We start from the raw sequence: 17,276 nt of genomic DNA on the forward strand, positions 1-17,276 counted from the left end.
AAGTATTAAATTCGACAGTTTCTTTATACGTAATTTTTCTTTATGGACTGTTTTTTGTAGTTTATTCTCATGGGATGTGTGTCCATTAGGTTTAGGTTTGGCGGCTTACAACAGGAATTTGACGTGAGGGCCTTAATATGGAAATTGACTTTGCCTCATATTCCTGAAATCTGGAATTAGGAAGGAAGTACAGAGTTAATGAGGAGTTCACAGTATCAAGAACTCAAGCTTCTGCCTTGAGTGTTTTTGTTCTACCATCCTTACCTCAATCTCATGGTCCCAAAGGGCCCGTTGAGCGCCAGCTCTCACATCCAGGCAGCTAGAATGCAGGGCGGAAAGGCAAGAGGGGTTTTTGCTGGCTTAGTTCAGCCCCTCTGAGCAGACTTTCCAAGAGACCCAAAACCATTTCATTTTACATTTCATTGACCAGACAGTCATGTGGCTTTTTGGCTGTGCCTGTTGCCCAAAAACCTGAAAAGTATAGTATTTTATTCCTGCTGGTGTAAGCAGCTAGACATCTGGGTTCTGTTGCCTGAGAAGGAAGGGCAGAAGAAGGGGTGTTGGGGTTAGCAGCTAGGAGCCTCTACGTCACAGTTACAATATAGTCATGGGAAGTGATGCTTAGAAATCTCTGTTCTGCCTGTTGATTTGAACCTATTGTATCCTTAATCACTGTCATTTTTTGTGTTATTATTTCCCAGATTTATATGCTAAGTGCTTTTCACACACTTCATATAATCCCCGCAACACTATCTCATAGGAGCCATCACAATCACAGATGAGAAAACCAAAGCTCAGAGGGACTGCATAACTTGCCCGGGTTCTCATAACTAGCAAGTGGTTAGTCAGACATTGTACCTGCTGCTTAAGATCAGTACTGATACTTGCCTCTGTCCTCTGTTTATTAATCTACCTATATATCCATTAATCAGGGCCACGGCCACCCCTGCCCCGCACCTTGTAGATAAAAATCATTTGAGGTTGTTTAAACATATACAAAGAACAGAAAAACAAGAAAATAAGCAGATTGAGGAGCTTAAAAGTGAGCAATACAATGAAGTTGAGGTACAATTGATACACAGAATTATATGCAGTAGATGCTGTCTAATCCTGTGTCGGTCCTAGAAGTCTGGGGTCTGGCTTGTCCTTGTGCTCTAGGACACTGAAAGACAGAAAAACAAAACTGGATTTTCTTTATTTGGACTCTTGGCATCATCGTTTTAGTCACATAATAATTTGAATTCTTATAAAGGATACTAATTCTTTATATTGTGGCTGCAAGGAATCTTAAAGATAATATAATATTGTTAGTATTTTCTGACTTTCTCTTTGTGAGTTAGGGAAGCTGAATTATCATTATGGGTTGTTGTTTTTGAAGATGTGGAAACCCAGTCAAGAGAATTTTTTTGGCCGGAATATGGACCTTACGATTAGTACAAATTAGGGCTTATTTCATTTGTTTATGGAAATGCTTCTGTCAGTATTTTTGAAAAGGTAGATATTTTGGAAGATTGTGATCTTGATAAAAATAGTGTCGTGCTATTTGTTAAGAGTCCCTCCCTATACACACACACAGATCTGTGAGCTTGAGGACAGGAGACTTGACCTTATTCACTTTTTTCCTCCAGTGTCCTTACTATATGATAGGTGCTCAGTTAGTCAATAATGAATGCCTAGTAAAAGAGAAAAGTCTGTTTAGAAATGTTATAAATAATATTTCTGTTCATTTAAACTTAAGTCAATTACTCTACTTGAAATAGAGGAAGAATAGGTCATCCTTTTTATACTCCAGCAAGTGTGAAATGGGTTCTAGTACTATTAATGGTTAGACACTGAACCACAAAGTCCAGCCCTTGAACCTGGTGTGTTTGGAAAATTACCGTAACTGTGATATACCTGGAACATAATGGTTGTAAAGGCAAGTGGCAAGAGATAAAACTGGCAGCCTTCTGGCATATAAAAAGTTAATTATTAAATTTAACGAATGAAAGTTAGATGTTATACGACGTTATCTTTTTTAAAATGACATTTTTAGTGGGAAAAGAAAGGGACATGATTTGATTTAACATTTAAAAATAAATACAGATTTATCTTTTGAATTTTAGCTTTCAAGATTATTTGTGAAAACTTAAGAAAACATTTAAATTTAATTACTTTATTTTGTTTTATTTCTCAGGATGTGATCTTCGTGGTGGGAAGCTAAGTTTTTAAACTACCCCAATGGATGCAGACAGTGATGTTGCATTGGACATTCTAATTACAAATGTAGTCTGTGTTTTTAGAACAAGATGCCATTTGAACTTAAGGAAGATTGCTTTGGAGGGAGCCAATGTAATTTATAAGCGTGATGTTGGAGTAAGTATCTGAATTTTGGTATGTATGCTACATAGCCTAATTGTATAGTTCTTGGAATGACATACTAAAAAGTATTCATTCTACAGATAGTTTATGAGCATCTTACCATGTTCTAGTTGTACTAGCTACAACGGTGAGCCCTGAAGAAGTGGCCCCTGCTCTCATGAAAGAGCAGCTTTTCGAGATACTTGTCTCCAAGTCTTACCAAAGAACTCACTGGCTACTAGACATTTTATTCTGTTCTCTCAATTTATTTTTACTGAAGAAGAGGACTTTATACTTTCATGTATACTTACTTAAATATAATTATGTTTGGTGCCTTAAGATAGATAGATAAAATAGGTAGATGGATGATTGATGGGAAATTTTATGTTGTCAACAGCCCTCTGTAATTAGCCAAGTAGTTAGTATTCTTTAATAACAAATTGCTGAAAATGTGGTTCATATCCTAATCTGTACATTCTTAATTGGAGTTTTTGTTAAACCTATATTTGAAGTGAAAGCTGATAACTTGCTTTTAACCTTAGTGTCTTGAGATTAACATTATAAATCACAGTGGGTGTTCATTTGGCTTTTATAAACCAAAGAATGATGAGATATATATTTTTATGAAAACTAAAAATATATATGAAGGCTTTATTTGAGTTATAAAAATTAGATGCCAGTATACATAGGTAAATTATTGTTAGTTCTTAGTACTAGAACCTAAGTAAAGATAAGTTCGATTCAATTAAAATTTTCAATGACCCACAATTAAAAATTTTCAAGTTCTTTAATAATTCCATCTTCATTGAAAGAAAGGAATAAGTATGTCTGCTAAAAAGTTTAGAGACAAAATTGCCTAACACTACTTTGGAACTTTTAACATACCATGTGGCAGAGAAGTCATTTTTCATAGGAAGGTTAACTGAAAAAGTTGGTTGATGGACAAGTTGATGATGAACAGCAATTAAATGTAAATTCAGTGTCATTTTCACAGTTACTTGTGTTTGAAATTTTATAATTTATTTTAGCTTAAATTTTATTTTGGATCTTTGTTAAATTTTGCCTCCCTGGATTTAATAGCTTTCTGGTTTGATAATATGGCATATGACAGAGAAAGGGAAGATCTCAGAATGTAATAGGTGGGTTAAGGAGACTGTCTCATTCATTTATATGTTACATTATTCAGTAAATATTTATTTCTTATGCATAATGGACATACGATGAATGTTTCCATAAATGAAAAGTTACAATGAAAATTTAAACTCACATATTATCTTTGACCTTAGTTTTTGACCCAGTTATACTCACTGTGTAGGTCATTTTATTCAAACCTATAGCTTTAAATGCCTGTCATATCTAAGAAATCTAAAATTATGTCTAGCTCCACCTTTCTCCTGCATTCAATATTTGCACATGGAACCTGAATATGTAATAGGCATTTCAGCTATGAGACACTATGAAGTAGTGATGGATAGCATGGAGCAAATGAAGCAGGTTAGAATTTACCGTGATGAACGGATGGGTGTTTGGTGGAACAATAGGGGAAGGCCTCTCTGTGGACGTGACATCTGGTGAGAGACTTGAATGAAATGAAAATAGGAAGGAAAAATATTTCAGATGAAAGTAACAGCTACTGCAAAGCTCCGGAGGTGTGAACAGATTTGCCATATTTGAGGATCCATGCAAACTATAAATCCCAGTTATGTGACTGGAGTGAAATGAGATGAAATATTTACATACTTTGTAGCTCATTGATTTCAAATATTAGTGAGAGATTTATACAGACCGTGTATTTTAAATTAATTTAATGTCTTTTTGGATTAACACTTTCTTTTGTTCAATATGGTATTTTATTTCAGAATGGGTGGGTGATTTAGAGAATGGTTATTTTGATCTTGGGTAAGCTTAGAGTTGTATTTAAACATTAAAATAGCCACATAGAGCAGAACCACACATGAAAATTAATCCTTATTATGTATTTTTTTCAGAAAGTATTAATGAAACTTAGAAAACCTAGAATTACAGCTACAATTTGGTCCTCAGGAAAAATTATTTGCACTGGAGCAACAAGGTAGGTTTTAGTTGGGTTTTTAATTTTAATTTTTTAATTGTCCCCTCATTGAAGGGACAGTTGTAGACTTAGAAACAAAATCATATGTGCATTTTGTGATGTTCCTCCGTATAAAATTGACTTCCTGTATAATAGTCTTTTTTTTTTTTTCTTTTTCTCTTAAAACCGTAGTGAAGAAGAAGCTAAATTCGGTGCCAGACGTTTAGCCCGCAGTCTGCAGAAACTAGGTTTTCAGGTAACATTTTCAAAAAACATCCAGACTGCAGATATTCAAGGATTTATTTTTGTAAAGTTAAAATTTAGAGTTTAATAGACTAAAGAAATCTCTATAGAAACTACTCTTTGACCTTTTTCTAGGTTTTTTAATACTGTTGTTCAGTGTAAAAAGTTAGTAGCAAAATGTGTCCATGTAGGTCTTGTTAACGGATGCTGGCTTTTCTCAGTTTTTTTCTTAGGAAGAGATACAGACTTGTTTTCTAATAAGCTAACTACCTTTTTAACCCTTGAAGTGTTTTCACTTTTAAACACCCCCCCCCCCCAAAAAAAAAGAAAAAACAAACAACCACCATGTTTTTGATCCTCTCTAGAGCGGTATATGTATGAGGCTGAGTGGAGAGCTGCAGGACCTATTGATGTGTACGCATTAGCTGGCTCTCACACTCGTGCAGTGACCGTTGCTGGCAGGTTAACCGTAGCAGATATTTGTAGAGGCATATACTTGAATAAAATCAATACATATTATGGACTTGCTAGGTCACTTGCAAATAATGAGTAAATGAAAGAAAGATAAAGATGAGCCATATTCCCTAGAGAAGTGAGCCTAGGCTGTTTGCAATTTGGATGGGAAGTGATGGGAAGTTGAGTTTCCTTCCCTCGGATGACTTGCGTCTCCGGAGGCAGAAGGTGAGAGGATGCCCTGACGTTCTGGTGAGGCGTGGGAGTTTGGGTGCTCTGGGAGTGGCAGTATAGAGACACAATTAATGGTGGGGCCGCTTTGCACAATTTTATGGCTTTCTACAGCTGTCTTCTGCAGGTACTGAGTTGGAGAATGGTTAGTTTACCCAGAACTGTGGTTTTGCTAGGAATGTTGGAAAAGATGATAAAGTAAGAACATTCAAGATATTGTTAGGAGTTGTCGATGTTATTAATTTGAGAGAGCATTATTTTTAGCCTTTGAGCTTCTTATTGTAGCATAAAATTGGAAATGTTGAGAGAAATCTCAATGAATTAAAAGCATGATTTTATCACTTTATCTCTAACTCTGTCCCCCTAAAGAAAACAAACATCTAACTAACTAAACTTACAGAAAGGTCATTTTACCTTACTGCATGTAAGAAAAAGTCTGATCTTTGAAGTTCAGTGTGTACTCAACTATTTATTTATTGACTTTTAAAGTGATAACTTTTCCATTTTGACTCTTGAGAGAACTGTGCTTTTTTTTTTTTCTATTCGCTCTCCTATATCAGTAAATATCCCATTTAAAGTATCAAAAAACTTAAACTAAAGATTCAAAAGACCACAGAGGAACTATTGTTAGGTTTTGTTTTCTTAATGAAGTTTTTGGTTTATTTTCTTCAATTATAGTGTTTAATGAGTTATTGATAAAAGACTGGGTCCAAGCTTATATTTGTTTTATCTTATTTGCTTATATTTTTAAGGATTGAAACAATTATTAAGGATTTCTCTGATGATATTTTTTGTTTGTTTCAAAGTAATTTATTGAGTTTTACTTTTCTCCTCAAGGTAATATTTACAGATTTTAAAGTTGTTAACGTTTTAGCAGTATGTAACATGCCATTTGAAATTCGTTTGCCAGAATTCACAAAGAACAATAGACCTCATGCCAGGTAGGTCTTTAAAAAATCAAGATAACTTGCCAAATTTGAAATTACTTGTCAGGCTATAAATATTTATATTGTGGCTTTTTTTGTATAGTTATGAACCTGAGCTTCATCCTGCTGTGTGCTATCGGATAAAATCTCTACGAGCTACATTACAGATTTTTTCAACAGGGAGTATTACAGTAACAGGTATTTTATGATATTGAAACCAAGCTTGTCATTTATGTATTGAATAAGAGGTGCCCATACCAAAATAGAAATAATGTCTAATTTTTCCCCTTCAGTAACTTATGCCCTTTAAAGGGAACCAGTCTTCTGATTTTTAACACTGTAGATTAGTTTTACCTGCTTTTATATACTTTTTAAAAATCTAATAATACACTACTTTGTGTCTGTCTTCTTTCACTCATCATTATCCTAGTGGGATTCATCATTGTTCCATGTATTTGTAGATCATTTATTCTCATTGCTGTGTAGTGCCCAGTGTGTGAATGTACTGTGCATAGCCATTTGGATCATTTCCAGTTTGGAGCTACTAAGAATTTTCTAGTACATATTTTCATAATAGGATTTTTTTAAATTTATGGTATCTTGCATTTAAAATAGTCAAGAGAACCTCGTTTTTATGAACTTCATAAGGGTTTTTAGATAAGCAAAATATATAAATATAATTGGTACCTATTTGTTACATGTTATGTGTACTTCGTTATATCTTTTGAGTCAAGTATTTGGAAGGGGTGGTTTCAGAACACTAGGCCTAGATGTCAGAGGGAAGCATTAGCCACGTAGGATGATTGTTAAAGCTACTATGGTTATAAATTGTACAGAGACATCACTTGGGAATCAGGCCCTACTTTTGGCACAGCCGAGTTAAGGGAAATTTCTTTAGTGTCCTTGGGTTTTTCTTTTTATTTCCTCAGTCCTTAAAGGAGAATAAAAATTATTCACACTCTTAAATGCTCAACAAATAAGCCTTAGTTTTGACTCATCCATGAGTTTTCACAACTACCTCAGGAGACTTTTAAAGCCAGGACTGTGCCTGAATCTTAAAAACGGAGTGGTGAGGAACTAGTCTATTTGTTCCCTTCTTTCAACTGTCTGTTTCTGTACTTCGAAACCCAGACATCTGAGGGACTCCAAATATTGATAAATCTCTACTAAGTATAGAATAAAACGATGCATGTGTAAACTCTATCTTTATTGAGTTAATAGATAATTAAACAGCACAGTAACAAGCTAAAGACAATTGACCTGGTTAATTAGTATGTATTATATATTTACATCTGGAATATTTTATGAAATGTTACAACAATTCGGTCATTCATACTCAAGTGGTTCCCATGGGCAAAGTACTATACTATGTGAAGGGGGTAAATTGAGTCAGGAAGGAGTGGACCAGCCTAAGATGTGGTCAGCACCATTAAGAGTACACAGTGGGTACATATGTATGTTTTTAGGATCCTTCTAAAGAGGTATGTGTAGTTAGTGAAATCGTTTTTATTCAAAATAAATTTTATGAAAATATTTTTGTCCACTTCTATGTTTCTTTTTAAGCTATTCATTTTTGAAAAGCTACTGTAGCATTATATGGGTTAATTAACATGTGGCATCACCTCATTTCCTTGTGCTTGTTTTGTTTTCTATTGCTTGAGTAAGCTGTGAGGGTGATGGCCAGGCGAGCAGTAAATCTGGGGGCATTTTTAGACCATATAGTTTATAACAGCCTCTGGTTTCCCAGCACTTGGGCAGCAGCTTTTTTTTTTTTTTTCTGCTCTTTTTTTTCAATATTCCTGTGAGCTTCAGTCATAGCCAGACCATGAGCCAGACTACAGTGACCAAAAGGATAGTAGTTTACTAGGCCCATTTGTCATTTCGTCCTTTAATAAGCATATTGTAGCGCATTTTATTCGCCTCCATGACAGTTTGTTGCAGTTCTTTAGATACACTGTTGTCACACCGGTGCCCTAAAACAAGATGAGTAACATCATTTTGGTTTTCAATTCCCTTTAATTGTCCAGGAAAAAAAAAAATTATCCTCTTGATTTTCATTATGACTGTGTGTATAATTATGTGTGTAAGTTTTTTCAAAACAGTAATCCCAAGACAGCTTGAATGTTTTTAATTCTGACAAGTCAACCTTTTTCCTAGTGCTCTCTCTGCCTTCTCTCACCCCTTCCTCTGTTGTGTCTATTACAGGGCCCAATGTAAAGGCTGTTGCTACAGCTGTGGAACAGATTTACCCATTTGTGTTTGAAAGCAGGAAAGAAATTTTATAATTCATCACTTAATTGGTTAGAATCCCTAACTGAGCACCTTTTACAACCTGCTGCACATTGGACTCAGAAGGAAAACTGGACCAACGGTAATTGAGGAAATAGACTCTTTTTATTCATTCACGGCTACAGTGTAAGCTCCGGTCCCTTTGGATTTTACTTCAAACTTTGCTGTAATATAAAAAGGAAGTTTACAAGACATGACTTTGCTGCTTTTACAGGACGTTCTATTTATTTTCGCAGTAATTCTCATGTCCCCATAAGCAGAGCTGTCACAGTGTGCACTACCTTGACTTGTTTTGTTGTTATTTTTTCCAGTTTGAGCTAATGTGTTTTATTTGTGAATAGTCTTTTACATTTTTGTATGTTGAATAAGGGCACCAAAGAACCTGTAAAAGTTATCTTTTTCAATTGAATGTGCACAAATAAAAGTTTGGAAAAGATCTCTCTTCATATCCATTCTATAACTTTTATTCCCCATTTTCTATTTTAATAAAAATTGTATTCCTAATTTTTTTTTAAATCTATGCAAGCTCAGACTTTTGCTAAAGTGTGTTGGCTTCTTTTTGAAGTGTATTTTGTAAATGTATATATATGCCACGTGTATATAGGATCTTTTAATGCTCTGTTACCAAATATCAAATAGGATTGTTTTTCTTGCAGGTTAGAAATGAAAACATGTATATAACTTCTAGGGACCCAGAGTAGAACTTTATAGATTAAGCAGAAATATTTTATGTTGCTAATTTAATATGATAGAAAATGTTAAATATCTTTTAAAAGTTATAAAGCTGTAGTTTTTAAAAAAGAAACCTCTTTCCTACTAGATGAATATGAGAAAGAAGCTGTGATGGATTGGACCTTGTATTCTGGAAAGACTCAACCCTAGTTGTAGGAAAGTGATAATCTTAGGTTGGTATTTAAGGCTATACTATAAGTCTTGTCAAAAGTTGATATACTGAGCTGTTTTCAACCAGAAGTGTCCACAAGCTGCCTCTGTGCCACAGTATCATTATAATCTAGTTCAACTTGAACCTGAAAGCCATTTTGCAAGATGTGTCTCTCCTGTTGCTGTGTCTTATTTAATGGAGCCAAAGAGTGACTATTCGGTATATAAGATAGCTACTCTGAAAAGTTATAATAAAGACGCATTTGTGAAACAATGGCTGTCTAGCTCACCCATGAGCCCTGGAATGGTAAAACAGAATCAAGCTGCCATTTTGTTCTACCATATGACTTTATACGTTTATACTTAATATAACCAACAATGATTTTACCTAGGAAATAAAACTGAGTCCAGAATTAAATTAGCTTCTCAGTAGAGACAATAGTCCAACACAATCTTCCACTGAGACCTGAATGAATTTCTTAAGATGTTTGCAACCTTTGTGACAAAGTACAATAACTTAACCTCCATATTCTAGTACATTTTCCTTACCATATTATAAAATCTTGAAAATTTAGCTTAAGCACTGTACTGAACAATACATATTATTTTATTTTTACCTCCTCCTGCTTCTCACTCTGTCATAAGTGTGTGGGGGGGGGGTTGGGTAAAGGCTAACTTATATTTTCTTTTTTGTAAAAAACTTAATTGTGATTTTCAGACTTCTGTTCTCTTTTCTTAACATTTGTGTTTATTTGCTTCGTTTAAGTTCCAGTAGGATAGATAACTTCATAAAAGAGAATAAAATCCGATGAAAAAATTACAAGTTCTGGGAAGACTGTTTTAAACATTTGAGATTTTCCACTTAGTTTTAATTAACAGTAATTAATAAGTGGCCTCCTCTTTTATTGTGTTCCCCAAAAAGAAATATGGAAAAGGGGAAAAAAACACGATTATATGGCCCAATTATATAACTAGATATCATAACATTTTCAGTATTTGAGTGACTTAAAAACTAGGTAGATAAGAAAGGAGCTCATCAAAATGCTTTCTGGGGAAAACACAATCTAAAGGGGTCTGGTTTCAGGGTCACTCCCTGGATGTCACTGGTGAAGTACCTGTCATGCGTAACCCACAAAACCTAGCAGTGCTGGTGAGAAATGAGCGGGACTGATGTCTTCTAGCTTTTCACAAGTGCTGGAAATTCCATTATAAATAAAAACTAAATATAGACCTACAAATTATAAGTATTTCCCTTTTTTATTTTTGAAAGCCAAAAAGCTCTGATTGGGAGTGTATTGGGTAAACATTAGTTTGAAGATGGACTTATTTAGTTATAGATTCAGAATAGTGAAATAAAAGTATAACAAAGTATTTTAAGATCCTGAAGTTAAAATCACTAGTCATAAAACTAATAGGTTTGAAACAATTTCCTTCGCATTAACAGTGAATGGCTAAGAAGTATAAAATATATATGTATTTGAACTTCAAAGAAAACATATAATAATTCTGTTAAATACCTTACATTCTGTGATGCTTGGCAAAGGAAAAAAAATTTACATTGATTACCTATCTTGATTTTCTTTTAACCTCAATATAATTTCACCAAAGATTCATAGTGAATTTCTTAAAGTGAACTGCTACAGAATACACTTTCCCTCTCCTTCCAAAACAAACAAAAGCTGGGGAGGGTAATGCATGCTCTAACTTACATATGAAATGTACCCTGGCAGAATTAAGATCTCAGATCTCCTTTTCTTAGGATTTCCCCTGCCAGTTTTAATCAAGGTAGTACATTTAAGAACCAGGACTTTCCGTCATTCTCCTGAATCTCTGATAATATAGTTTTTTATTTCTTACATCAATTAGTCTTCCACTTTCTTACAAGGAAATATAGTAGGTCATATACCTTTATATCCTCCAACTTGGGACAATTTGTTTAATGCCAGTAGAACGCCAAGCTAAATAGAAAGGGTTTCAAATATGTTTTTGACTCAGGCTTCTCTTCATGTTAATCATATTTTCGTATTCATTTTCAAGTTAGGTTATTCATTGTTTTAAGTTTTTTGAATGTCTTCCATAGTTTTATAATGCATATCAGTAATTTAATGGATTACTGCTTAAGTGGTTTGAAATTCCTTATTGTAGATTTTCTATCATATCTAAATTCTATTGTTAAAATGCCTTACCAATTCTTAAAATTCTTCAGAAATGCACAAGAGAGCAACCCGTTGTGTGGGTAAAACCCAGTTTGCTGGTACAGTTGGTGATCTCAGTTTCATCATAGAGAAGAACGTGGTCAGGGGGGTCATGCTGATGTCTCAGTGTCACATGTTGTGCCTGCAGTCACCTGACAGCATCGGTCAAGGCCCATGTGCCGTAACCTGAGGTAGTGGTAATCCTGAGGAGTGCCAAGAATTGCAGGAAACTGCGGATCACTGTAAAGTGATGAATGCCTCACAAAGAGAATTCTGTAAGCTTGGCTAAAAAGTCAAATCTAATTGCTCAGAGATTTGCATAAATAACCTAATGGCCTGACTCCCAATGTTGTACTAATAACACAACTAATTCTAAATAAATATGGCCCCAGGAATTTCAAGTCGTCCTCTATTCATGTTTTTTTTAATGGATGGGGAAAATACTTATTTTTCTCACCTATTGCAGAATTGCTTCTCACATTATTTTATAATATGAAATTCATAAAAGACATTTTGCATTACATTATAGTTCATAATTCATAAAGATTCATATTCCTTGTACCTGTGAAACTGTGATTAGGGATTATCACTAAATTCCTAGCCAGGAACCTATCCTAATCTAGAACATATATGCAATTGTCCACATTGTGTTCTGGTTCTTTTTTACACAAGACCCAGTGCAAATAGTGTTAGTAGGAAAAAAAAACAAGCAAAACAAAACTATAAGCTTGTGTTTAGACCACTTAGTATCTGAATAATAAAGCTGCACCTGGCCTGTCTGTATATGTATCTTAAGGCAAAAGTTGATTCCACCATTAGGTCAGCCTTTCAAAGCTGCTTTCTGAAAGGTGGGAAGTGTTGAAACAGCTAGTGTTTGGTGTTTTTTTTTTTGTTTTTTTGTTTTTAACCTGGTGTCCTGCTCAGAGTAATAGATGCTTGGAACATTATACTTCATTTTCTATTGTGGATGGCGATTCAAGGTTGACTTTATAATTTCAGAATGTCCCTTTAAAATTAGCTCCATGACACTAAAGACAAAACCTGGGGCTGGCCAATGTGTATTGGTATGAAGACATCATACTAAATGTTCTTAAACTGTATCAACATTTATAAGGTTCTGGCTGTCCACCACACTCCAAGAGCTGCTCTTGAGGTTTTTCTTTTTTGGAGTCTGGCACGAATTCCTTTTGGTGATGACTCATAAAACAAATGTTGTTTTTCACATAGTTCCTGAAAGACAAAGAGGCACTAATGAAAATGTCATTAGTTTACAGTACTTTAAGAAAATGTGCAGGCTATTATTTTTTTAACCCCCCCCTGGGCTTTCATGCTTTAGCCATGCAAAAAAGGCAATTTTTCAAAATTGCAGTCTTGATGTATCATAAAATTCCATATACCACAGAACATGGGTCAATCGCATGCAGAGGGTAAGGTGGAGTGTCTTCCCAGAACACAGCGCGATCCTATACGCAGAGAACGGTTCCAAGGACAGTGTTGCCTAGCACTCCTGGAGGCAGCATCCCAGCCTCTCAACTTCTTCCGTTTCTCAAACTGCAACCAGTATGCCTCTAAAATTTATGTCTACGGAATCTGTTTTTTGCATTGTTCCTTCACTCCTGCATTAACAAATTCTTTCCTACAAGATTATTACCCTCAGCATGAAAATAGGCTCCAGTATTTTACATTTATTTAAAAAAGAGAAATTCACCTCTGCACTTTTCTCCCCTTTCAAATACCCTTTTTCTGGAATTTAACCGGTTAACGAACTGCAACGTCCCTGGTGCTAGGGTAGGTGCTTTGGAGAGAGAAGAAAAAGATTCCTGCTTTCAAATTCCAAGCAGCTTACGTTTTAATAGAGGGGGTAGCACAGAAGCATATGATTTCAAGTGGTGAAAGTGCTAATGAGAAAGGTAAACAGGAAAGGAGGAAAGAATGACACCATGATGGGGCGAGGGCGGTATATCATACTGCTGGCATTTATACAGTAACATTTGATCTGAAACTGCAGTGAAGTTGGGGCAGGAACCAAGTGAAGAATTGCCAATAAATTATACAGTATTCCCTCACTTATAGCGGGTATTACATTCTAGACACCCCCCGCCCCGCGAAGTAGGATCCTTACATTTATTCTATACTCTTAAACCTACATAACTTCAACAACATATGTATACAGTACTGCAAAATCCCGCGATACAGTGAAAAATCTGATATAAATAATTAAATATAATATTTTTTAAAATCCCACGATACAGTGAGGCCGCGATAGAGAGAGGGACTACCGTACTTCCAGAAAGACCAGTATGGCCAGAACATGACAAGTATATGAAAATGGGATCAAAAGACCTATAAAAAAAAAAAAAAAAAGATGGGGCAGAAACCACGCCAGGTTTCTATGCTAATGAGAAGTAGAGACCCGGTGGACAGGTGAAAGAGGGCTGATGTGCCAGTAAGCAAGGAGACTTGCTGGAGAATGTCCTCAAGAAGCGAAACAGGAACGATGGAGCTAAAAGGTAGACCTCGGAGAAATGGTTGGTGTATTTGGATACAAATACCAATGTGAGGGTTGATGCCTGAAGTTAAGGAAATTCCCTTGTGATTGTGTCCATTGTCAGGGAGCCAGGCCTTCAGTGGGAGTGAGGAAGGTTGCAGAGTTGGGGAGGTTTCCGGAAAGAGGTGGCAATGAGCAGTTGTCTAGGAGAGAGGCAGTTAACGGACCAGGGATGTGTGCACTGGCCAGGCAGCACTGAGGGCCGCTTGAAGTCAGTGTTCAGGATTTGCAGTGAGACTCGGCCACAGTCAGGTTCATCTATGTGACTGCAGAGGCGCAGGTGGTAATCCTTAAAATGTAAATTAGATCACATCATCTGCTTAAATAGTTTAGTAGCTTCCCATTACGTTTAGAATGAATCCAAACTCACTCAGTTTACAAACCCCTACACTCCAGTCTCTGCCGACTTTCTAACTGAATCTCAAGATTACAGCCTCTGAATTTCTTTCGGTTCCTAGAACAGGTCAAGTGTTTCAAAGTTTATCCTTTGCACTAACTCTCTGAATTCTCCTTTCCCCTATCTGTGCAGAGTTGGCTCTTGATTATCACCCAGATTTTATCTTAAATGTTATCTCTCAGGGTAATCTCTTAGCTCACTCAATCAAAAGTAGCCCCCAATCACTATTTTTATCAGTGCATTTTTTGCTCATTAATCATAGCACGCAGAAGATGCCTAGCATGTAATAGATGCTCAGTAAATACTGAATAAATGAATTGGAATGAAGGAAGAAAGGAATGGCTGTATAAAATTAACTATTAAAAGTGACAAGTAGGCCTCAAAACTAAAATATTTACAAAACAAGAACTTGTTGGGTTTCCCTACAGGTTTCCACCTAAAGTGGAGAAAAAGCACAGCTGAAATAGCACATGTGCAAGCATTCCAATTTTGAGTTTGTAACTTGCAAGGCAGAAATTAAAATAAAATCCTTTCAAAGGACATTATTACTGAAATCTTTCCTGAGCTCTCAGCTGAGTCACTGTTTATTTTATAAGAAAGTTAACAACCTTGGAAGAATATGTGTTTTCTCAGGCTCGTGAGAATAGCAGGAAAAGGACCCAACTGCAAATGTCAGAAAGGAAAATGTTAAGCAATGGGTGGTATCAAATTTGGAGTTAATTTGATATTATAATTTCCTTTCTCCTTAGCTAATCATTGGCATATCCACATCAGGATTATCCATTTCCCTGGTGACAAAAATGGATTCATTGTTTCCTTAACTCCTAAATTCATAGGCTCCCTTAACTCAGCGGTGTCCTTCCTCAGTCTTCAAGTTCACTTCAGCTTCCTTGTCCTCGCAAGTTCCCTGGGCTTTCTGCCACCCCGCATTTCCTTCGCTAGTTTGGTAACTTTTCAGTTCAGTTATGTATTTTATTTTTATTTCGGTCTCTGGCATTTCCCTCCAGGGAAGCTTGTTTAACATGCACATTTTATACATTGATCAATCTCTACAATTCAGATTGCTTACATTTTCATTTTTAAAGCCGTTACCAACCGGCTGCTTCAAGCTAGGACAAGCCCAGCCTCTCTAGTGCTGCACAGATAGGAGTTTGCCAAGACATTTTTGAAAGCAATTTTGTTTCCGGCCTGCCTTTAGGACTGGGCTTCTCCACATGGGCCCACCTGGTAGATACTGCTCCTCCTGCTATAAATGAGTGTAAAATGCAGAATTATTTTGCCACCTCATCTTTTATAATTCTCTGCACTGATGCCCTTACCTGGTTTTGTGCTTCAATACCAACCTCACAATACTTGTGTAGTCTGTCTAGGGGTTGGCAGTACCTTGGTTTTTTGTATCTCTCCTACTTTGCAATGTATGACTTTCTTGGAGAGGGTCTGGATGTAAGGTTGAGTGATTGCATGACTCAAAAGTAACAGAAATATTCTTTCAAAAACACTTCCTATTTCAGAGTCTTACTGGTTTAGACAGATTCCTTCCCCACCCCATATTTTGATGGAATAGGTTTGTTCAGTTTTAGATCATATGTTCTTAGGGAGTATCTGATTCTGGAGATCCACTAGATGGGAAGATGAGCCTTTCTTAAGTTTTGCCTTTCAAACTCTCATTTGGTTTGCAGTTTGATACATTCTGACAGGCCCCCCTGTGAAAAACAGATCTAAAAGTTTCTTAACTCATCCAGAACATTCTGCTATCAAGTTAAACTTCCTAAGAAAGAGTGCAATAGGGAGTGATAATAGGGTAGCATTCTTCAATTAATTCATTACTACTTTCTCCCTGCTCCAATTCTTTAGCTAGTATTGCCCACAAGGATTTTAACAAACCTTTATTTTTTAAAGCAATTTTGCTCTCCTACTTAGTAGATGGGTAGTTCAAAAGTGCATATACACAAGGTGAGTTTCCATAAAGCCAATGAAACTTAGGCCCAGGGCCGCTCACCTGCACAGCCCCTTCCAAGACCCGTATGGTCACGTGTAATTTTGTGTTCAAAATTTATAATATTTTTCTTAAACTGGGCCCTCAAAAGCTGAGACTCCACCAAATGTGATCTAACCGTGCGCGTGTAACAGTGTTGAGAACCAAACCTATTGCTCCAACGTAGGTATTTCTCCTCTACTCCTGTTCCCAGTGAGCACGTGCCTTCTTTCCCCTCCACTTGTATGCTCCGTGCGCGCCTCTCAGACAGTCCGTGCAAGCTGCACTCAGTGTCGTCCCCAACCAGCCATCAGACTCTTGGCTCCCAAACCTGCTCTTTCTCCTGCCCTGGGTCTTACTGTCCCATTGCGTACTGGGTTCGTTCCCTACGCTAGAGGAGATCCCAGGTCGCCCGTTCCCTCAGCTACCTTTTCTAGCAAGCACCGAGCTGTGCAGGTTCTATCCCCACACCCAGCCAGCACGTCTCCTGACTCCCAGCGCACTCCTCTTAGCCTCCCGCATTCAGCCTCTCCCCTTTCCATTTGCCAGATTTTGCCAAGTGCTTCTTCAAAAATCTGGTTACTTTTCTCCCCTGCCCAGTTGTTTTAATCATATCACAGCACTTTCAGGATAAAATCCAAATTTTTTACCAAGACAAACAAGATCTTTCTTGACTGCTCTCTGCCCTGTGCTCTGGGCTCATCTCTGGATCCTAGAGCCTGCCCTCTTCACTCCACACCCATCTCT

At 36.4% G+C, this 17,276-nt stretch overlaps 2 protein-coding genes across 3 annotated transcripts in view; one reads left to right on the top strand and one right to left on the bottom strand.

Moving 5' to 3' along the window:
• TBPL1 (TATA-box binding protein like 1) overlaps positions 1–9,052 on the top strand; it is a 29,193-nt gene extending 20,141 nt beyond the window's left edge. The window contains exons 2-7 of one of the 2 annotated variants that reach the window (XM_090279870.1): positions 2,283–2,355; positions 4,329–4,411; positions 4,583–4,646; positions 6,155–6,258; positions 6,347–6,441; positions 8,449–9,052. In XM_090279870.1, coding sequence (XP_090135996.1) covers positions 2,283–2,355; positions 4,329–4,411; positions 4,583–4,646; positions 6,155–6,258; positions 6,347–6,441; positions 8,449–8,528 — 499 coding nt within the window. In that variant the 3' untranslated portion in view covers positions 8,529–9,052. Of the gene's footprint in view, positions 1–2,176; positions 2,356–4,328; positions 4,412–4,582; positions 4,647–6,154; positions 6,259–6,346; positions 6,442–8,448 lie in introns of both variants that reach the window. The other variant, XM_090279871.1, reaches the window with a different exon arrangement.
• Positions 9,053–12,307: 3,255 nt separating this feature from the next.
• Positions 12,308–17,276, bottom strand: part of SLC2A12 (solute carrier family 2 member 12) — a 50,797-nt gene continuing 45,828 nt past the window's right edge. Inside the window, exon 5 of the mRNA XM_090279872.1 lies at positions 12,308–12,839. Coding sequence (XP_090135998.1) covers positions 12,710–12,839 — 130 coding nt within the window. The 3' untranslated portion in view covers positions 12,308–12,709. The remainder of the gene's footprint in view (positions 12,840–17,276) is intronic.

Source organism: Furipterus horrens, unplaced genomic scaffold, assembly GCF_987537825.1.
Source record: "Furipterus horrens unplaced genomic scaffold, mFurHor1.1.pri manual_scaffold_6, whole genome shotgun sequence".
NCBI classification, from domain to species: domain Eukaryota; kingdom Metazoa; phylum Chordata; class Mammalia; order Chiroptera; family Furipteridae; genus Furipterus; species Furipterus horrens.